Here is a 22,657-nt window from a genome sequence, read left to right on the forward strand (position 1 = left end):
GAAAGTTTTTTCAGCGTGGCATTCACATTCTCTAATTCCAACTGCTGCGATGAACGCGAGAAATACAGGTAGTTACAGTTCTTATTTAAAATTACTGAATTGCAAATAAAACTATTGATGTAGTGTATCATTTTTGCAAAGCAGCATATTCATTTTTTTGTGTGTGGTAATTACACCACAGCAAATTACCCCACATATCTGAGGATAATAAGTCATATCACATCATATTATGGTATGACAAAAAAGGTTAAATATGCAAATGAGGTATATATCCTCTCTTATATGTGCAATATACTACAAAGACCTGGGAACTACTACAGTGTACACTACTGCATACTATATAATAAACATCTAATCAACATCTCTTATTGAGCTCTCCTAAAATTAAAATGAATTTGTAGATCTTAGCTACAATGAATGTCACGATATCTATAGTTTTAACTGATTTTTCCCCAAAGCAATGCACAATGACTATTAACTAGTATTTATCTGATACCTGTATCCATGGCGACAGTAAACTCCCTACAGTGTTTCACCCACTTATACAGCAAAGCAATATAACACACACACAATCTGGAGTCACTAATCCACTTGAACCACTTGCCTTGGGACTGTGGGAGGAAACACAGGGAGAACATGCAGCATGCAGAACGCCACGCACACTGGACCAGATTCGAACCCAACATCTGAACTCACAGCCCACGAGCTGTGATGTACCAGGGCTGCCTGCTGCGCCGTTGTGTCTCCGCAAATACATCAAGCAAAAAAAATCTTGCCCACGAGGGATACAGTTTTATTCTGACCATTGCAAAAACAAATGCTGCCGCCCTGGATAATGTTTTCTCACGTGAAGAGTGTGAGCGCACGCTGGCAGGAGCTGTAGGCATTCCACGCGAGTCTGACTCGGACGGCTTCCGCACGGCAGCACCAGCTGCTTCGCCGTCGACGGCCCCCTTACTAAAGGGAGGAGGTGTTTGTGAGTTCGAGGTCCGCTGAGAAAGAACTCTGCTGCCCTGCGCTTTTTCCGCCTCCCAGCACAGGGTTCAGGGATGCGGGGGAAATGTGCTGTGTTCCCCCGTTGTTTCTGCACTCAGCCAGGCGCCGACGCGTTCCCATCGGGTGCTGGGGGCGACTCTCTCGGTCACGTCCAGGTCACCCCGGCCCCAACGGGAGGGGGGCTTTCTAGGGAGCCCAGCCTCTCGGCCCCTGCCGTCCCTCTCCGTGTGCCAGCGTTCCGCCAGGTCTATAGGGCCTCCTACGGTGTGGTGCTGGCTGCCAAGCCCACATTGCCTTCCAGCCACGACATGATCTTCCATCTGGTCTCAGACTTCATAAACAAGGACTGCGAAAGTTCCGTCCGGTCCTGCGTTCCACACGTTCGCTTCTCTCACATAGAGTTTCACGGTCCATATCCTACGGACGCGCTAACTGTTGCATATACGTTACAGAGGCACAACACGCCTATTGTGTCACCCAGTAATTTACTGTCATGTATGTCCACAACGCACAAAATGTGCGTCCCAGTAGGATACGTCTTTACGTTACGTTTACTCATTTAGCAGACACTTTTCTCCAAGGCGACTGCCAATGAACACTTTTCAGGAGTATCAGCCCACTCATTTTCACCCAAGGTGACTTACACTGCTAGATACACTACAGTACGCTACTTACAGGGAGTCGCTCATCTATACACCAGTGAAACACACTCACTACGGCCAGTGTAGAGTCGCCGATTCACTTGGAAGCATGTCTTTGAACTGCAGGAGGAAACCCATGGAAACACGGGGAGATCATGCAAACTCCACATAGGTTGAATGGGGATGGAACCCATGTCCTCTGGAACCACTCAGACCCTGTGAGGAAACCGCTATTTGTTTTATTTCACTAGTTAGACCGACGGTACCCAAAAGCACAATTTTTCGTACATCATCACAAGCTTTTGTATTTACTATTCATTTGGAAGCACACACACACACACATTTTCAGAACCGCTTGTCCCTTACGGGGTCACGGGGAACCAGAGCCTACCCGGCAACACAGGGCATAAGGCCAGAGGGGGAAGGGGACACACCCAGGACGGGACGCCAGTCCGTCACAAGGCACCCCAAGCGGGACTCGAACCCCAGACCCACGGGAGAGTAGGACTGCGGTCCAACCCACTGCGCCACCGCACCCCCTTCATTTGGAAGCAATTTAATTAAAATTAATTCTTAAAATCTTATTTGTAAGACCAATTAGACGTTGTGTTGAAGCAACATTTAAAGCACATGGATCTCCTCTGGTTGGAAGTCCACGACTGTATGACGGAACATGCTGACTCGGACTTATAACAATACACCTCAAAAATAAACCCGTCTTAGCTCTCACAGTTTTATCCGATGGGGCGCTGGTGGCCTCAAAGGACAGGATATGCCATATTCACATTAATAATTAATGCAGGCCATATGCACTAGCTGCCTGTTGATACAGAGAGGGTTGAAATGAAGTCCACATGGAGACTGGGCCCATTAGACCCATTAACTGGGACCAACATCTGGGCTGGAAGCCTAATTGTTTGATACCTCCCTCTCAAACCTCCCTGAGAAGCAAGAACTAATGGGGCCATCAAAGGCTCGAGGCTCCTGAACCCGATTAGCCTCAATGAGCCAAATAAACCTCACGGGTCACATACTGGGGGTGGAAACTGTCCCCGGCATTCAATGGAGATACTTGTGTGACTTTCCCAAGGTTGGCTCATGGTGGGCAGCTGCTCCAATGTGATCAGGTGCTGCGTGAGGAACCAGGTCCTGCTTCCCTCTGTCTGACACACACACACACACACAAAGTCTGAAACTGCTTGGGGCGGGGGGGAACACCCAGGACGGGACACCAGTCCGTTGCGAGGCACCCCAAGCGGGACTCAAACCCCAGACCCACCAGAGAGCAGGACCCGGCCAAACCCCCTGCACCACCCCACCACCCCACTCCCCTCTGTCTGATACCTTAAGAGAAAACTATTCTTCACGTCACTTGTCCAGTGCAGCATCGCAGGGGTGCAGAGTCTATCCCGGAAGCACAGGTGGGAGAGTGGGTTCTTCAGTGGGCGTCTTAACTGTGCTGAACAGAGGCAGAGCTCTGGGGTCACTATGGTGGAATAACAAATGAGTGGTGGACCGGAGGGGGTGCGGTGGCGCAGTGGGTTGGACCACAGTCCTCCTCTCCGGTGGGTCTGGGGTTCGTGTCCCGCTTGGGGTGCCTTGCGACGGACTGGCGTCCTGTCCTGGGTGTGTCCCCTTCCCCCTCCGGCCTTACGCCCTGTGTTACCGGGTAGGCTCCGGTTCCCCGTGACCCCGTATGGGACAAGCGGTTCTGAAAATGTGTGTGTGTGTGTGTGTGTGTGTGTGGTGGACCGGAGTGACCTCTGTGTGTAAATCACGGTGCGCCACACTGCCCGTGACAGCGCTTTGATCCTGGGAGCTGCGTTTTACACACACACACAGACAGGGACCGTCAGTCATTGGAGCAGCCCCCGGGCTCTCAGCCGACTCCCAGAGGGTCCGGTGCTAGGGAGCAGCCTCAAGGAGAAGCGTATCGCTAAGGACGCAATCTGCTGTCATAAATTATGATTGCAGATTCCTGTGGAGATGAAGAAAACAGGAGCGCAGATGCGTGTCCCGGGGCCCGTTCCACCGCTCTGGCCCTTTGCCTGGATACACCACACAGCTGTGATGGATGCCATTATGTGCGACGGGAGAGCGCCAATGAAGAGCCGAGCGGGTTCTTCGGTCGAGACGATGAGCGTGTGATTGAGCGGGAACGTGATGACCGTTCCCAAGGGCACATGGGGGACTTGGTGCAGTACCCCCCACGAAGCCAGCCTCAGGACCCCACCAGGCGCACGGTAACAATTGGACACGTTTTATTAGCACAAGAAGGAAATGTCATCATCTATCTGCACACGTACAAACACACACACACAAGTAAAATGCCCATTTGGACTCAACGATCCTTTGCCATAAAGGCACTGGTAATAGCAGGAAGGGAAGCTTGAGCACAGAACCCCTTTAACTTCATTAACGTGTTATTTAGACGTTTCCTAAGCAACTAACAGTTTGGACTCGTTTCACCAGTTTCATATTTCCCTGGAGAGGCTCAGATGGAGGGAAAACGACGGCCGGACAGGACGGCGACGAGCCGGAGCGGTTTGGCGTGAGTAACGCGACATCGCGGATGAAGACAAACGGCTGAAGACACAGCACGTGAGGTCAGGCCCGGAGGCGGGCAGCTCGCTCGCAGACTTGACTCCCAACTGTCCGACCAAGAGGAAAAGGCTCATTTCCTTGAGGTCATACACAGAGCTACCAGGGATCCTTGAGCGTAGATCCATCCTCAGCTCAGAACCCCTCGCAGTGTTTACTTTCTGAGCGCTTTCTGTGCTGCCACGAGCCCATCTGACTGCAGCGACAAGTGCATCCCACCCCACGCGCCACACGGGCCCGTATAAACCTCCGAACTAAAGCTCCAGAACGAAACATAAATGGAAAAGAACCAGTTTGGCTTAATGCCGCGTAAGAGGTAGCGCGATCTTCTTCGATGCAGCCTGCCGAGCCACCGAAATACCTCAACAATACTATAATATTTACATAGCCGCTCATTTCTCAGGCGTTTTTTGCCGAGTGTTATTTTCCGAAGGCACACATAATATGCGAGCACACGCTCAGTGAAACGGTTGACTCCTGTCCAATAAATACACCACGAGATGTGGAGCAGCGGGGAACTGCTGCGAACGGAGACGTCAAATAAACGATGGACTGTAGTTCATGGAAATGGAACGTAATTAAAATAAAGTCCGTCTACTTTGCAGGGCATCTGAGCTGGCGATCTTCCAGAAATTCGAGTTCGTCGAGCGCGCTTTTTCGGTTGTGTACGTTGACCGAACACAGGGGTCGCATGCGGAAGGTGACGGCGGCATGGCGAGCGCTGCCCTCGTGGCTCACCTCTCTAGAACCTTCTATGAGCATTACCCCAACGGAGCGTAAGGGAAACTGCTTCGTATAGGACGGAGCACGCACTTCCTTCTCAAAGGGTACGTACCATTATGGATGACTAAAGTGTCCAAAGACATGTTTTGGTTTAATTGTGACTCAAAATTACACTTACTCATTTAGCTGACACTTTTCTCTAAAGTGACTTACAATGTTGAGGTTACAATTATTTACCTATTTATACAGCTGGGTGATTTTAGTGGAGCAATTTAGGGTAAGTACCTTGCTCAAGGGTACTACAGCCAGAGGTGAGGCTCAAACCTGCAACCTTTGGGTCTAAAGGCAGTAGCTTGAAGCACTATGCTACCAGCTGTTTCACTACCCATTGTATGTGTGTTACATTGCTTTGGTGTACAGCCGGGTCAACGTGAGTTCAGCATAGCGTTCGTAACACTGTTAGACTCACCTTGGACGAAGGCGTCAGCTAAATATTAGCTAATAATCATTGTATGTCGCTTTGGAGAAAAGTGTGCAAATGCGAAACCAGAGCACATTCAACATGATTCAAGGCCTCCGCATTCGTTTTTCATAGAGGGCAAAACCATCGCAGCCCTCCGTAAAAGTTTATCAGGATGGTATTACTTAGGACTTAAAGGCTGTAATAAAATCAATATTAATATTTTTCTTTCTCTGAGCGCACACGGCTAAGCTTTGGCACATTTATCTGAAGTAATGGGGCTTATTGTGTCCTATAAGAGACAGGCTATGAATCATCCCACTCTTTTAAAATACTCTTGATATAGCAAACATATCTGCAGTATAAGTGCAGAGAAAAAGAAACTAGCAAACACCACCCAAATGTCCTCCGTCCCCCTTATTCAACTCCATAACTACACTGTCCTCAATTCTTAACGCTGGACTAGGAGATCGTGCCCCCTTGTACCAGCACTGCACTCCTCGTTACGGCTGAAGGTGAAAAGGGCAGTAAATCCCATGACGGCCCAGCTCCGAGCTGGGAGGCACACACGTATACAAAGACGGCCATCTACTCGTACCTCAACCCCCGCGGAGGTCACGCGCACTATAAACCAAATCATCAAAAATAACAACCTGAACCCTCCAGCGGACACACACATGTGGTTCACATCATCGCCTGCCTTTCCATTCATCGCTGAACCCGCGGTTTTTCACTGACACCAGCTGTCAGGTACAAACCGATCCTGACCTATATAGTGCGGTTGGCGGGGGTTCGATTCCTTTAGCGCTGGATGGATGAATGCAATGCCTGCAATAATTACGTGGAACACGGCAACGTGCCAAAAAGACCTCCGCACGTAAACAAAGAGCCGTTTACCTGGCCGGCGACTCACCCCCACGCGTTCCTCTCATTTGAACATCACTACGAGTGATGCGGTGACACATGTAATATGAATTCACTGTCACCTGAGAATTTGCAGTGATGGAGGTTTGAGGGCCATGATATATCTCAGTGTGGACATTTCTCATACATCATTCATCCAGGCACTTCATTCATTTTACTTCTATTCATTGTTTCTGTGTTCACTGTCATTTGGAAAGTGACGTTTAAAATTGCCACGCTGACAACACACAGCCCACGAGAAGAACCGTGCGGAAGATGGAATGCCCTCCTCGGACCGTGTACGAGAACCGATGAAAGCAAAAAAAGTGAGCACAGATGGTCTGAATTAGTCATTACTGAAGAACTCACAAAAGCTGAACAGGCAATTTCTGTCTGAAAATTTTAAATTGAAGGATGTTGCTTGCTCTAAAGATGTGTTAAAAATGCTCCTAATATCTTGAGGGTGTAAGCAGAAACTAAGCTGTAAGTACAGCTTATTTTAGACAACCACAGTTTTTGATGAAAATGTATTGAATGAAAAAATTTAAATTATATACGATATTAAAGATTGTGGGGGTGCAGTGGGTTGGACCAGGTCCTGCTCTCCTGTGGATCTGGGGTTCGAGTCCCTCTCAGGGTACCTTGCAATGAACTAACGTCCCGTCCTTGGTGTGTCCCCTCCCCCTCCAGCCTTAGGCCCTGTGCTGCCGGCTTGGGATCCGGTTCCCCGCATGGGACAAGCGGTTTCAGATGATGTGTGTGATGCGTGTATGGGCAAAATTAAAGAATTTTACTAAGAAACCCAGTATCAACAGAAGTTACCAAATTAGCATAGTCTAATTGTTGAACTGTGTATTGCAGTTTAGAGTACATAATATTTAATGACAAAACCCAACTTTTCCAGCTGTTTCTCTGAACTGCACTCCACACAACACTGGCGAAAGTGTTATAGGTAACATCAGGTATATGTTAGTGCTGCCACCTGGAGGTTGGAGTGTTCAATATACCCTTGTTTCCCAGTTGAACTCACCTTCAAAAAGCGGGCCATGTTGGTCCAAATATGCATTTCCCAGCAATTACATCACTGGTTGAGGACTCATGCCTTCTTTGCTGCACGGCTGAAGAGATTCACTGGAATGACCATCTCTCTTCAAGAACGACTTCTTTCCACAGAAAATGTTTGTATAGACTAATTCATATCTATATGACATTGTTAGTTTTGACATTCATTATGAGGAAACACTACCAGTAGGGGAACCAGTTTTATTAAAAATGCCTCACATGAACAGCAGTCAAAAATACTAAGCGCGCTTGATAACGAAACCCAAAAACAAAGATTTACTGCTGTGCAAAATGGGAAAACGGCTGTACAGATGCAGTGAAAACAGAGCACAATCTGTGAAACAGATGGTGAAAAAGCCACTCTGTATACAGGGAAATTATAAACAGATATTTACACAGTTTTAAAACTGTTTGGTGAAACTGAAAAGAACAGGTAATTAGAATTTCTTTTACTCAGAGTAATGCACCACTGGCAGTCTTCAATTAATCTTTTAAAAAAATTTTAAAAAAAAAAGGGGGGGGGGGCAACAACTACCAGCCTATTTTAATTTTTTACATTTTAATAAAAAGGGAAAGCTCTTAAAACCTCTTCCTCTTGAGGATCTCAGGCTTCCAGCTGATCGGGTGAGTTTCTTCAGTCTACAAGAAAAAAAAAAAAAAAAAGCAATTAAAATGCCACCAAAATCAACCTTTGCCAGAAGGTACCAAATCCTATGAGCCTCAGAGACATGTAAGCACAAAATATTTGAGCTTGACTTTTCTAAAACGTTACAGAAATTGCTTGACGCAACACAACGTGACCATGAAACAAAGACAAATCAAAGAATGAGAATACAAGTATTACCGCGGTGTCATCCTCTCTGTAGACTTTGATGGTCTTGTCAGCCTCAGCGGTGATCAGCCTGCTCTCAGAGTGGTCAAAAACGCAGGCGAAGATGCCAGACTCACTATCCAGGGAACCTGGCTGCACAGCAGCGTGAATCCTCTGGAAGTTGTAACCAGTTCTCCAGTCCCACATGTGGATGGTTCCGTTGTCAGCTGTAAGGAATTTTAGTGCAAAGTTCAAAAGTCTGAATCCAAAACATCTAATATATTGAGTTAATCTCATCTCCGTGGCCGAAGGACACTTTCTCAGCTTTTGGCAATTATAACAACTCCATCAATCCACTAAAACTTTGTCAAAATTAGCTCTAAAGTTGCTCTTTTTTGCACTTAACATATATTGATATTTCTAGCTTTACATACTTGCTCCTAGTAAATAAAAAATGCATTGCCGATACCTCCTGACACAAGCACCCCATCGGAGTTCACTGCCAAAGTGTTGATGATAGCATTGTGACCAGAGAGGTTCTGAATGAAGCTCCCATCTGGGAACTTCCACTGTTTGATGTTGTCAGGAGAACCAGAGGCGAAAGTGTATCTGAAAAAGGAGAGATAATGGTCATTTTACTAAACTTGCAACAATAAATAAAACAACCATACTTCATCTACGTTAGTTAGTAAGTACAACTATCAGATTATCAAACTAACAACTACTTACTGTCGTGGATGTAATACCAAAGCTCGGACAGACTTCTTGTGATTGGTCAGTGTTGCTCTGGTCTTTCCAGCAATAAGATCCCACAGCCTGATTGTGGTATCATGGCTACCTGTTATGCAAAAAAAGAAAAAAAAACATATGCACTAAAGCACAGATGTAAATGAATGCTATTACTTTCCAACAAAGTCAGATGCAATGAATACACTTAAAGGTACTACGGCGCATCATGCTAGTAGCAATAAGGATCCCTTGCCTGTGATGATCTGGGGCTCTGCGGCCTGGCATTTGACCGTGGCTACAGTGTTTGTGTGTCCAGACAGGGTATGTACGTTTGCCTTGGTCCGGATATCCCACACCTGCAAAACAAGATATTTTAACTAACTGAAATAAGAGTAACGAGTAAACTAAGCCATCCATGGTGCAAAACAACGACCCAAATAGAAGACACCACCAAGATGGATTCCACTGAGTTGGCATGAGAAAACAGCTTAATTTTCAACAGTGGGGGAGGGGGGGGGGGGAGAGAAAAAACTATTAAACAGACAAAGTACCCTGGCAGTGGAGTCTCTGCTGCAGGTGACCAGCACATCAATAGTCGGGTGCAGGTCCAGATCATAGACAGCACTGAGATGGCCGTGGTAGTGCCTGATCACCTGTGAGATGTCCAAAGTAGAAATCAGCAAGAAAATTCTGATGTTGACACCAGCGGAAATATGGTGGTTGGACAACTGTAAACAAACCTTGTTATACTCAAGGTCCCAGCACTTGACTTGCTTGTCTTCTCCGCAGGAGAAGAGATATGGGCTACGACCGCTCACAGCCACGCCACGCACCGTGCTGATGTGGCCTGTGAGGGACAGCTTCAGCTTCCCGCTGGCCAGGTCCCAGATCTGTCAGCAAACCACACAGAGTACTCTCAAACTCTCACAGGATCTAATCACCCATGACTCAGAAAATTTTAACTAATAGGCAGTATCATATATTGACATCCTTACCTTTATGGTTCTGTCAGCTGACCCTGTAACAAACCATTCGTTTCCAGGTTCTACTGCAATGCACCTCACCCAGCCCAGGTGCCCACTGATAACCTTTGGAGGGAAAACTCAGCAAATTAGCTCAGGATTGAATATGACAGACATACTGAAAGACTTTGCTTCAGAACACTTCCTTCCACTGTGACGCAGCTCTAAGTTTCTCACCCGGTACAGCTTCCAAGGAGGGTGCCACTGAGGTTTGGGCATAGTGGGGGCCTTCCTTGGTATTAATGCAGAGTTCTTTGTTCCCCCTGCTTCCATTACAGACTGGAAAACATAACAATGACATCCACTGGAGGCCTTGTACAACTTCACATTTCATAGAGACAAGTTCCTTTGATTTGAAGAAAGAGTGTTGTCATATAAAAGGATGATAATGCAAACGCCCAAATCGTTTCATCTAAGGATAACAACAGCATTGCATTTATATGAGAATGCAGTAAAACAGTGTTTGTACCATGGCGTGCAGTGGAGGCTGCGATCGCTCTGCGTTCCCAGCATGCCTGTGAATGTCTGCTACACCAGCTGCAGTGCGAGTGGCATCTTGCCTGCAGAAACAAAAAAGAAAAGGAAAATGTGAGAGAATGACAACACCATTCCTCCAAAACAAAGGAACTTCATTTTTATTTCACATTTGTGTGACATCAGATCCCAGCATTATCTCCAAACATTTACTCTGGAAAACTTAAGTGCAACTATGAAGCATATATGATAATTATTGTCTGTAACTGGACGCGGGCACCGAGATGATTCTACGAAGCAGAATGGAACAAAATCACAGCATTACTACGGAAGGGCAATAAAGTACCTTGCTTGTGACGGTGGAAGGGCGAGAGCAAGCGACTGGACACCACCCTGAGTGGGCATCTTCTGAATCTGTGTATCAGCAGTCAGCGCTACTCCTGTATGACAGAGAGGGAATGACAGTGTGAATAGTCAAAAAACCTTAAAGGCTTTTTATTATTAGCAAAATTCACAGCCTTAACACAACAACCTTTGCAGAACAAATATTTTGAAGAATAATTACCAGGCCCTGAGGGGTATGGATGAGTGCCAGTAATCAGGTACTCTGGATCTAAACCTAAAAGTTAGAGGAAAGTGTTTAGTACATTAACGAAAAATGCTTAAAAGAACAATTAAAATTTTTCTTCACAGCTAGACATAAATATGATCACTAACATTTGCTTTTACCCAAAACCACTTACAGTACAAATCATTTACTAAGAAGAGCATGTTTACTGGCTCAATTTAGAGTGGACGACTGTATGGGCGTATCTACAGCGATAACCGCAAGACCCGAACCTGCCACCTCCACGAGTTCTCCGCCTTACCCGCTATGCCACCTGCAACAGATTAATGCTAGAGGTCCAGCTTACCAGGAGTTTCTGTGTAACTCTGCTGAGCGTAGGCACTGTCCACATGCTGTGCCACCTTGTCCCTCTCCTCCTTCAGCAGGGGCATGTGCAGCACGGCGCTGTACTCGGCGCGCAGCTTTGCAGTCATCTTCACCTTGTGGCTGGTGGGAGAGAGGCAGAGTCCCAGGGATAGACTAGAGCAACACGAGCTTAACACACCCAGCCAACCCAACCAAGTGACACTGAACACACACGGCCTGGACGGCGACACATCGGCCTCCCGCAGCGTACCGCTTCCTCCATGACCACGCATGCTTGCACACAATCATGATTCCGTCAGAAATACAAGCGCCACTAAGTTAATGTATACAGTAAGTACAGTAACTGCGATCACTCCGTCTGCACACAGTAAGGGCTGAGGCCCACCTCTCCTCGTCCACCGACACAGGCTTGGCGTGATCCGATACGAACATATCGTGCGTCCTCTTCAGGGACCTGAACACCAGGGTGTGCACAGAGTGTTTCTGCACCTCCTGCAGCAGCACAAAACACAGCAATTCCATCAGCAAACATCACATCATCATGCAGTAACAACTACTTGGTGCTGCAGTGCTGGCGCTAGCCTTAGCAGCTAAGTTAGCTGCAGCTACAGCTAGGCTATCTTATGCGCTCAGTCTGAGCCTCGTTCATAAAGCTTACAAGCAACCAAAAATGACACTCATGTAAGCCGCAATACGTCTTACATTCGTCAAAGTCTGATGTGATTAATAATCACGCTACCTCGACCATCGCTGAGTCCCTCTGTTCAAACGCGGCAAAAAGACACCACAGCCGTCGAAGAGCCGACTAGAATAAAACCGGAAACTCAACATGTGACAGTATTGCTTCCGGTTTAGGAATAGTTCCGGGTTATACGTTGCTGTATATCGCCCTCTGACGACTGAACTCTTTGACAAGGAGTACATGTATCATGAAAATCTTCCTGAATGCTTCTCCACAGACTGTGGACAAAGAAAATAGAAATACTGCACAAACAAAACAATGACAATGACAGAATAGTGCAATAGCAATAAATAATGGTAAGAGTAGTAACAATAATGATAACAGTCAGAGAACTCGGAACGAGAGAATGAGAATGAGAATGCTTAAAGTGACTGTGTAATTTACCAATGTGCTTGGGTGGAGCAGGCCAACTCTAGTTACTAAAGGTGGCACATTGGTTAGTGTTGTATCCTCTTACAGCAGTGGGGTAAAAGCTGTTCCTGTACCTAGCAGTGCGGGTTCGAATAGACCTGAGCCATTTTGCAGACGGCAGGGAAGAGAAAAGTGCCTGTGCGGGGTGACTATGATCTTTCATGATGCGCATCGCCTTTCTGAGGCAGCGTGTGGTGTAAGTGTCCTCGACTGCTGGTAGCTGTGTGCCCATGATTTCCTGAGCCGTTTTGACCACCCTCTGTAGGGTTTTTTTGTTCTGTATGGAGCAGCTGCCACCCCAGGATGGGATACACCCCGTGAGGACGGACTCCACAGCACACCTGTAGAAAGTGGCGAGGACTGTAGTGGACATCCGGGCTTTCTTCAGACGCCCGAGGAAGTGAAGATGTTGCCTTTTTGATGGTTGATGCTGTTTGCTCAGTCCATGTGAGTTTGGCAGTGAGGGTGACCCTGAGGAATTTGAAGCTGTTGACCCTCTCTACCATGTCCCCTCCTACGTAGATGGGTGCCTGAACTGTATCCTGTTTCCTGAAGTCAATCACCAACTCCTTAGTTTTACTGACATTGAGAGACAGGTTGCTGTCCTGGTACCACTCTGCCAGGAGCCTCACCTCCTCTCTGTAGGCCATCTCATCTTTGCTGGTGATCAGACCCACAATGCTGGTATCGTCAGCAAATTTTATGATGGTGTTGGAGCTGTGACTGGCCACACAGTCATGTGTGAACAGGGAGTATAGCACTGGGCTCAGGATGCTTCCCTGTGGAGTGCCATTGTTGAGGGTCAGTGTGGAGGAGATATTTCTGCCAATCCTCACAAACTGGGGTCTGTTGGTGAGGAACTCCAGTATCCAATTGCACAATGTGGCACTCAGTCGCAGCCCGAGTAGTTTCTGTAGTTTCTGGGTCAGCTTGGTTGGGATGACAGTGTTAAATGCTGAGCTATAGTCTACAAACAATAGCCTTGCATAGCAGTTTTCATTATCCAGGTGAGACAGAATGGTGCGAAGTGTGTGTGATATTGCGTCTTCAGTGGATCTGTTGTGGCAGCAGGCAAACTGCAGTGGGTCCAAAGTGTCTGGGATGGTTTCCTTAATATGTCCGAGCACCAGCCTCTCAAAGCATTTCATTGCAATGGGGGTCAGTGCCACTGGGCGATAGTCATTAAGGCAGCTCACTTTGTTTTTCTTAGGAATGGGGATAATGGTGGTATTTTTTAAACAGGTGGGTACAGTTGAGCTTTTTAAGGAGGTGTTAAATATGTCCGTAAATACAGCAGCCAGTTGCTCACTACATGTTTTTTAAACTCGCCCTGAAATTCCGTCGGGTCCAGCAGCTTTGCGGATGTTGACTCGGCTAAAAGTTCTTCTCACCTGTGCCACAGAGACAGTGAAACCGGCATTATCATGTACTGTGGGGATGCGCAGTGGGGGGGTCTTTGTTCTCGAACTCGACGCGGCCATAAAACGCATTCAGTTCGTCAGGGAGAGACGCAGTAGCAACTGTCAATGACCGCCTCTGTGGTTTATAATTAATGTTTGGATTCCCTGCCACAGCCTACGTGCATCTTGAGTGCAGTGAGTGATATTTCATCAATCTGATTAAAATATTAACCACATTTCAGTTTCACAAATGCAAATTCTCTAATAAAAACCTGACTTCGTAGTGCTCTCGAATGAAGTCAAACCATACAGTACTGCTGTCCTCTCCAGAACCACACAGCGCCTTCTGGTGGCCACAATCACACTCCATCTGTGAGTTTGGCAATTGTTTGTCTATAAGGCTCTAGGCCATACTGAAAGCGCATAGCGCCCTCTGGCAAACAGAAACACATATCTGTTAGTGACAGTCCCACGTTGTACAGGACTCCACACCACCTCCTGGAGGATTCTGGGTCTGTGCGTGCTGAACTGCACAGCGGCCCCTGGCGACCAGGAGGACTGTCTACACGTTGCATGAGCGGCGGTGATCTGAACTTAATATGCCCGTCACACACACAACCGACAGGTTCCAGTACATCTACATTTATTTATTTAGCAGATTTCCAATGAACACTATGTAGTGTTATGAGCCCACACACCTTATTCACCGTGGTGACTTACACTACTAGATACACTACTTACACTGGCTCACCCATCCATACATCAGTGGAACACACTCTCTCTGTCACTCACACACTATGGGGGAACCTGAACAGCATGTCTTTGGAGTGTGGGAGGAGACCAGAGCACCTGGAGGAAACCCACATAGAGAACATGCAAACTCCACACAGACTGAGCAGGGATTGAACCCACGTCCTCTCACACCACTCACTACTACTAGCTGTGCCACCAAGCCGCCGGTAAATGTTGATAAACAAAACGATGCGAGTGGTAATAATGACTAGATAGAAGCCTTCTAAGAAGGAGAAGCCCGTAAAGTGCAGAAACTACAATGTATTTTGTTGGCAAATGTTATATTTTTTATAAATTCAAATCACAGTTTAAACAGCAGAAGCCACATGTGACATATTATGTACGGACAATTTCGCAGCTAACGTTTCACATGTTTAAGAAAATGCATCCGTTTTGTCTTGGACTGGTAACATCGACGAACTTAATACAATGTAAGCATGGACTACTGGTTTCCATACAGTTATGTGCACTAATGCTGTGTCTGTGTACATTTGGTATTATTTCATCTCTTCACATTTTAAGTTGAATTACTCAGTTGATGCTCTATACCATATAATAATGAATGAAATTTTATTGTGGCGCACAGCTCTCTGGGTCCAGATGCAGCGGACAAGGACGCACGGATAGCGCTCACCATGAAGATCTAGCAAGACAACAACACAGAGCGAAATAATACGTTGGGTCTAAGGTCCCATTTCCTCCAGGACCAGCACCTCAAACCACACTGCTTACTGTTCCCCCAGGTTTTCTCCTTGTCTAACTCCCAGTCACCCCCTTATTTTCCCCTTAATCCCCCCAGCAGTTGGGCACTTTATTCGCATCGTACCCACAATCCAACTACTTACAATAGACCAATTTTCCCGCCAAAATTCTCTGTTGTAATACCGGTCGTTACAATATTATGACATAAACTGACCCCAAAGAACAAGGTGCTAAATGGTTGTACAGCAATCATACAGCGAGGGACACGTTTCCGCTGAGTGACAAGTGGCCGACAGATGGTGCTGTTGTTCACCACTTGACAGCCCTTAGCTAGCTAGCTAGCTAGATAGATAGATAGATAGATAGATAGATAGATAGATTGATTGATTGATTGATTGATTGATTTACACTGTCAACATCTGACCATCATCAGACCATTAAATCTTATTCTGAATTTTTTCCTTGTTTGCAGCAACTTTTTTGTGTTTGAGTAGTTTCTTTTGAGGAATGGATGTAGAACTCTCTGTCGAGATCTATCTCTGGCTTCCGTCTCAGTCTGAAAGTCGAAGTCCCTCTCCTGTATCGTCGTGCAAAGTATTTGTGCTGAATAACTCGATGTTAGGTTAACCTTCTGTATGAATGGATATATCAGTGTAAAGTGGATAATAAAACAGTAAATTACCTTGGAAAAAGCCAACAGCTATATGAAGGCCATTACTAATTTCAGAAGCCCTTCTAGAGACCCCTTAATGACTGTGCGAGTTTTCTTCCGAAAAAGTGGTTATTGAGAGTTACAAAATCTAGCGATTCCCTGTGATGGACAGGTGTTCTGTATGGTGTGTACTCTGCCCTGTATGCCGATTGTGAAAATGTGTTTATGAACACTAATTAAGGAAACTGCTCTCTCCAAGCAAAACTTAACCTAGTAAACTCTGAGCCTAGTAAAGTCATCTAACTTAGATGTACTATTACTTAACTGGTCCACTTTCGGGTGAAATAATTACTGAAATTATCTCACCAAAAAAGCCTAAAATATATATGCCTCAAGACAGTCATATGTTCATACTTTTGATATTTTGCTTTGTCTGCAGAACCAACAGATGGAATACCAAAGCACAAAGGTTTTCCCCTTATTTTTGTGTAAGAATGTATTTGTTTGGGCGCGGTGGCGCAGTGGGTTGGACTGGGTCCTGTTCTTCAGTGGGTCTGCGGTTCAAGTCCTGCTTGGGGTGCCTTGCGACGGACTGGCGTCCTGTCCTGGGTGTGTCCCCTCCCCCTCTGGCCTTACGCCCTGTGTTACCGGGTTGGCTCCGGTTCCCCGTGACCCCGTATGGGACGAGCGGTTCTGAAAATGTGTGTGTGTGTGTATTTGTTTGATAAATTGTTGCTTCAGAACATTTATCACAAGTTGTCACAAGTTGGTCAAACAGTACAAAGTGTCTGTTTGCCTTTCAACATGTTGGACCAGTTGAAGAGCACGATGCAGGAACGGAAATAAAATATGCTTAAGTGAAGGACACTGGGTCATGCTTTTCCCATTTAGAAAGACCTTCAGTACTGAAGAATACTATTATTTAAAAAAAAGAAACTATGTAATTAGCACAGCCTTTCTGCTTGGGAAATTAATCACATTTCTCATAATGTAATGCACCGCACATACGGGTCCACAGAGCAGCAGCAGCATGTATACGTATGCATATTCATACGTATACATATATATGTATACATTAAAAATTATCTGTAGGAATAGAAATGTGCAGCACATTTCTATTCCTACAGATCATTTTTAAATGGACTAACCCCAAAAGAAGTCTGCAGAGTTCACTTGCCTGAGAAATGACTGCAGATTACAAAGCTTTATATAATAGAAGCGCTAGAGAGATAAAGATCTGATTTCTCTACAGGAAAATTGTTCTTCTCTTGTGCATTTCTTTATTAGAAACACTTAGTTTTACAGTGATAAATAATTGTCTTTCTTTCTGTAAAGCACCATGTCTGAGTGACTGCAGAGTTTTCGTACATTGAATAGATTATTCATAAATTGAATCTGGATGCTTGTGATGATCATTATGATATTTTGATTTGAAAGCACAGACAAATTGACTTAGCGTGGCTGCAGGGTTTGAAAGGTGACTGTTTACTCTGCAGCTTGGTCAACAGACATGGGCCACCGATCGTCGTTGCTTCCCAGAAGTCGCACTTATTCGTTGTTTTTTTTCCAGTTATGGATGTCTGAGCAATGCAAGTTAAATATTATCTGCTGTGTCATGCTGCCCATCCAGGTTCAGAGGCAGGTGATATGAGGAGAGGATGCTGTATAAATACAGAGCAGCTCTCGGCCGAGGAGACATTTCTCCGGACATTTTGCTGCAGAAGCGTCACCTTTTCCCCGTCCAGCATGAAGCGGCTGCTTCTCCTCTGTCTCTGCCTTCATGCTGTGCTCTGTGACATCGAATATGATGATTATGAGGTAATTTTGGTCACTTTATCACAAGCTTTATCTTGTCTTTCTGTACGTTATACTGCATACTCCTGCTATGTTTTATTTATGCCGTGTGCCATGACAACTTGCGGTAACTGCTGTTTTTCTTTTCATTTCCACCTCTTGTAGAACGAGAAAGCAGAGGTATGTTTTAAGTTTTTCTAATTTCAGTAAAATTATTCGCAACTTGTCAATTTGGAAAAAAAAAAAAAAAAACTGAAATAATCTAATTTCATTTCTATCAACATTTGATGGTTGCATGAGTTTACTGTCCGTCCAGGCAATGGGATTTAAATAATGCCTAGTTACAGTTATCTAGGTAAACGATGCGGTGTTCCTCTGTTTCAGAGCAAGAAGGTGTTGGACCCGAGGGGCCACAGGCCATTGACAGGAGGTAATGAGCGTTACATCGCACCCGTTGTTGTCCCGCCTCCCATCAGTGGGAGCGGGTCCTACCGAGGCCGGCCCACCATCGCGCCATTACGTATCCCACAGCGACAGGAGAAGGAGGAGCAGCCTGATGCAGGGGGCTGCACCCATGCCTCCGAGCAGATGGTCAGTAACCGTTCCCACCTCAGTTAATAAGGCTGAGCGCCCCTCCCTCTTTAAAGGCCTGTGTCAGAGCTTCGGCTGTGTGTTGCATGGAAAAGTAGCTTTGGACCCACAAAAGAAAACACAAACTCCCTTGGACATTAATAATTGGATGAATCAGTGTTGCTAAAAGACTTTCAAATACCACCTATTTAAATAAGCAAACAAGCTATGTTAACTCAACACACCAATGATTTGACATGTAATACTGAAACGCAGTACAGCTTTAGATGATCACAGATTTTTCATAATAAAATACCTATTTGTTTCTGCGCATTTTACAGGGTGTTTTGTGCCCAACTGGATGCGAGCTGAAGACAACCCTATTGAAGCAGGAAAGGAATGTGAAGGCTGTGATTACGGACATACGGCGGGATGTGAATGACCTGTCCAGGTCGTCAAACACAGTCTACAGCTATGTGGATGGACTCTCCTCCCATCTTAGGGACCGGCAGCGTCTTGTGGATGGTGAGTTGCCTTTGAGTTTCCTCAGTTTGTTGCAGTCATCCTGCATCTTTCTCCACTCCATGTTACACTTTGGGAGATGTTCTCCTGGTCCCACAAGGATCAGCCAGTGTTGCAGGCTTTCCCTTACAGCACATGTGTCTCGTTGCAGATAATGGCAACATCATCACTACGTACACATCTGATATGGAGGAGCAGCATGTCTTCATCAAGGAGACTATCGATACGTCCTTCCCCTCCACCATCCGTCACCTCCAGCAGATCCTGGACACCGTCCGCAACAAGATTCAGAAGATTGAGACAGCCATCATGAGCCAGCGGGACAAGTGCAACAAGCCATGCACTGTCTCATGCCCCATCCCCGTGGTCTCAGGCAAGGAGTGCGAGGACATTTTCCGTAAGGGAGGCACCACGTCTGAGATGTATCTCATCCAGCCCGACTCATTCTTCAGGTCCTACAAGGTGTACTGTGACATGACCACTATGAATGGAGGTGGGTTGTGCTGCCAGAACATATGTGCACTTGGAACACTTGGAACTTGAATGACCTTTCTAGGCTTTGTCTCCATGGTGATACCATGTGTTTGCTTGGACTTTCCTCTCCAGGCTGGGCTGTCATTCAAAACAGGCAGGACGGCAGCGTGGACTTTGGCCGGAGATGGGATGACTACCGAACTGGCTTTGGAAACATCGCTCTTCCAAATGAGAAGGGCTTCTGCCACAAGCCAGGTGAGGACAAGTCCAAATGAAAATGTGGTTGAGGACACAATATCCTTTACATTCCAGTCCATCTTGCCCCATTTCCCATTCGCCGTGGTTCCCGGGTGGTTTCTGTGAGCTGACAGCTGCCGCTCATCCTTTGGTTGCTCCATGTCCTCCACCTGTAGGGGAATACTGGCTGGGTAATGACCGCATCAGCCAGCTCAGCAAGATGGGCCCCACAGAGATCCTGTTTGAAATGACCGACTGGACTGGCAGTCGTGTGCAGGCCAAGTACAACCAGTTCACGGTGCAGGGCGAGAATTCCAACTACGTCTTGTCCGTGGCCGGCTACTCGGGCACTGCAGGCGATGGCCTCCTCATAGGCGCCAAGGAGCTCAGTGGGGAGAACCGCACCATGACCATCCACAACGGCATGATGTTCAGCACGTATGACAGAGACAATGACAACTGGTGGGTGCCGCTCATTCAAGGGACATCTGTCCTCTCACCTCAGCTCTTCACCCGTAGTGTAGTGCCTGCTCAGACAGATATGGTGCAGTGCAGTTGCAGTGGTCTCAGCCCCGACCGCAGGAATTTCGTTTCTAATCCTGAAATTATGCTGGTTTTCCTTCAACAGGCTACCAGGGGACCCATCTAAGCAGTGCTCCAGGGAGGATGGGGGTGGCTGGTGGTACAACCGCTGCCACTCGTCAAACCCCAACGGGCGCTACTATTGGGGTGGTCTGTACACCAAGCACATGGCCAAACATGGCACGGATGATGGCATCGTATGGATGAACTGGAAGGGCTCTTGGTACTCACTGAAGGCCATCAGCATGAAGATCAGACCTTTCTTTCCATCCCGATAGACGCAGAGCAACCAGGGCCACTGCATCACAGTTCTTGCACTTTAGCCAGTATAATAACAGCGCAGTAACAGCAAGTAAGAATTAAAATAAAAAAAAACAGCCACTGATCTGTAAACTGTAAAGGAATTTTTACAGCTGCTGAGATTTAGACATTAACTTGTCCTGCACTTAACCCTGAAAAGCATTGTATGGAAAAATAGCTTGGGAAGGAAAGAAATATGTATAAAGCTTGACTGTTGAAATACAATGAATAAGGTGAGAACAGGAGCTGCACGTTTTGAAAAATTAAGCTGAAAAGATTCTTCATTTCAAGTGCCGAAGTGTATGTTGTATACATAACATTTCACTACAAACGTCAGCGATGGCAGCGTACCACTGTTCCAACATCTCTATCCCTCATCATTTCACACCCAAATGCTTACCACAGTAACAAGTGGCTACTGGTAACTTCAGAGGATGCAGTTTTGGTTTCCTGCTCAATAAAGTCTGTTGAAGAATATTTAAGTGATGTTTATTGTTTGAATGTTTGAATCTAATAGTTGCTGTTGTGTCACCAAAGCACATGCAGCTCAGTGAGTAATGCTGCGGTGCCTTGTAACGTGGAATTGTAGGTTTGAAAACTACCGCCTACGTGTGTGTGTGTGTGTGTGTGATGACTGACCTCCAATTGGCCCTTTCTCTCATCTGCAACAATTAGAGATGAGCAATGTGTTTTGATATCAATAGTATGTCAGTGTTGGAACAGCCAGGGCAGCTGGTGGTGAAGTGCTTAGTGTTGCTGCTGTTGGGCCCAAAGGTTGCTGGTTTGAATCTCACCTCTAGCTGTAGTATTCTTGAGTAAGATACTTACCCTAAATTACTGTGTTGAAATTACCCTGCTGTATAAACAATAGTAAATGGCTTGATGCTGATAAAGCGTCAGCTGGGTGAAAAAATGTTTCTTTTCAGAACGCTGCTGTGGTATCCGCAACCACATTCTTGCAGTGTTCTCATCAATGAAGGAAAGCAAAACTAGTACAAACAGCGAGCAGAAGGACAATCCTTGAGCCATTAATGCATTTGGCATGGTGACACAGTGAGTAGTGCTTCTGTCTCACAGCACCTGGGAGGTGTGAGAGGATGTGGGTTCGATTTCTGCTCAGTTTGTGTGGAGTTTGCATGTTGCCCCTGTGTCCGCATGGGTTTCCTCCAGGTGCTCTGGTTTCCTCCCACAGTCCAAAAACATGCTGTTCAGGTTCCCCCATAGTGTGTGAGTGACAGAGAGAGTGTGTGTGTTCCACTGATGTATGGATGAGTGACCCAGTGTAAGTAGCGTATTTAGCAGTGTAAGTCACCACAGTGAATAAGGTGTGTGAGCTGGTAATACTAGAGTTCATTGGAAGTCGCTCTGGAGAAAAGCATCCGCTAAATGAATAAATGTAAATAATTTTGAAACTGAACATGTTACACTAGGTCCTCAGTTTTTGGACGCAGGCGGTAATTGGTAACTAAATTTGTTTGTAAGTCAAATTGGTACTTGACAATCAATAAAAGCTACAGTACAGACCTCCCTCAAGTTATTCACAGGTTAGGATTTGTAAAAACCCCAGACTATGTGGTAGTGCATTAAAAATTTGTCGCAACACTTCATTTATTCCATTTTCATGAACTGCTCATCCTATGCAGGGTTGAAATATAAAAGAAACAAATGAATGGAAAAATGTATGTTTGAAAATTTGGAACTTGAGCATTTGTGACACACATACCCAGTGCACAGCCAGTTTTTGTGAAGTTACCCTGAGCGCAGAAGCAGAGACACATTTCAAAGGCAGATCTTAACATGTTTCTCCGACAATATCATGGAGCAACAGTTTATGAGAGGGTAGCGTAATTCAGCTCACATAAGGTGAACTGTGTTTTTTCACAAGTACAGTAATCTCTCACTGTCTTCATTTACTTTGAAGAGTTTGCAATACTTTCTTTATCTGGGAGTTTTACTGACTTACAATGTGAAGTTTGTACTGTAATACCTTGAGCAGCACTCCTACAGCAGGAGTGGGGATTTGAACATGGGCCACTGGATTGCATGTAACACCATGTGTTAATGTATTGTTATGTATATTTTACAATTTTGTGTTTGTCTGTAATTGAGTGCATGATGCCCAC

The 22,657-nt window shown here is 45.9% G+C and overlaps 2 protein-coding genes across 2 annotated transcripts; one reads left to right on the forward strand and one right to left on the reverse strand.

Moving 5' to 3' along the window:
- Nucleotides 1-7,943: 7,943 nt before the first annotated feature.
- plrg1 (pleiotropic regulator 1) lies at nucleotides 7,944-12,179 on the reverse strand. Its single transcript, XM_018756197.2, has 15 exons — nucleotides 12,096-12,179; nucleotides 11,742-11,848; nucleotides 11,337-11,476; nucleotides 10,988-11,041; nucleotides 10,769-10,862; nucleotides 10,418-10,508; nucleotides 10,126-10,227; nucleotides 9,922-10,014; nucleotides 9,667-9,816; nucleotides 9,478-9,579; nucleotides 9,180-9,282; nucleotides 8,927-9,035; nucleotides 8,667-8,806; nucleotides 8,231-8,424; nucleotides 7,944-8,025 (listed from the first exon to the last, which is right to left on the reverse strand). Exons 1-15 carry the CDS (start codon nucleotides 12,102-12,104, stop codon nucleotides 7,966-7,968), a joined length of 1,548 nt encoding a protein of 515 aa, XP_018611713.1. The 5' UTR covers nucleotides 12,105-12,179; the 3' UTR covers nucleotides 7,944-7,965.
- A 5,556-nt stretch (nucleotides 12,180-17,735) lies between these two features.
- On the forward strand, nucleotides 17,736-20,791 carry fgb (fibrinogen beta chain). The gene is made up of 8 exons (XM_018756152.2): nucleotides 17,736-17,873; nucleotides 18,015-18,029; nucleotides 18,234-18,440; nucleotides 18,761-18,944; nucleotides 19,093-19,434; nucleotides 19,548-19,670; nucleotides 19,829-20,114; nucleotides 20,281-20,791. Exons 1-8 carry the CDS (start codon nucleotides 17,802-17,804, stop codon nucleotides 20,510-20,512), a joined length of 1,461 nt encoding a protein of 486 aa, XP_018611668.2. The 5' UTR covers nucleotides 17,736-17,801; the 3' UTR covers nucleotides 20,513-20,791.
- The last annotated feature ends 1,866 nt before the right edge of the window (nucleotides 20,792-22,657 follow it).

Source organism: Scleropages formosus, chromosome 3 (genome assembly GCF_900964775.1).
Source record: "Scleropages formosus chromosome 3, fSclFor1.1, whole genome shotgun sequence".
Taxonomy (NCBI): Eukaryota; Metazoa; Chordata; class Actinopteri; order Osteoglossiformes; family Osteoglossidae; genus Scleropages; species Scleropages formosus.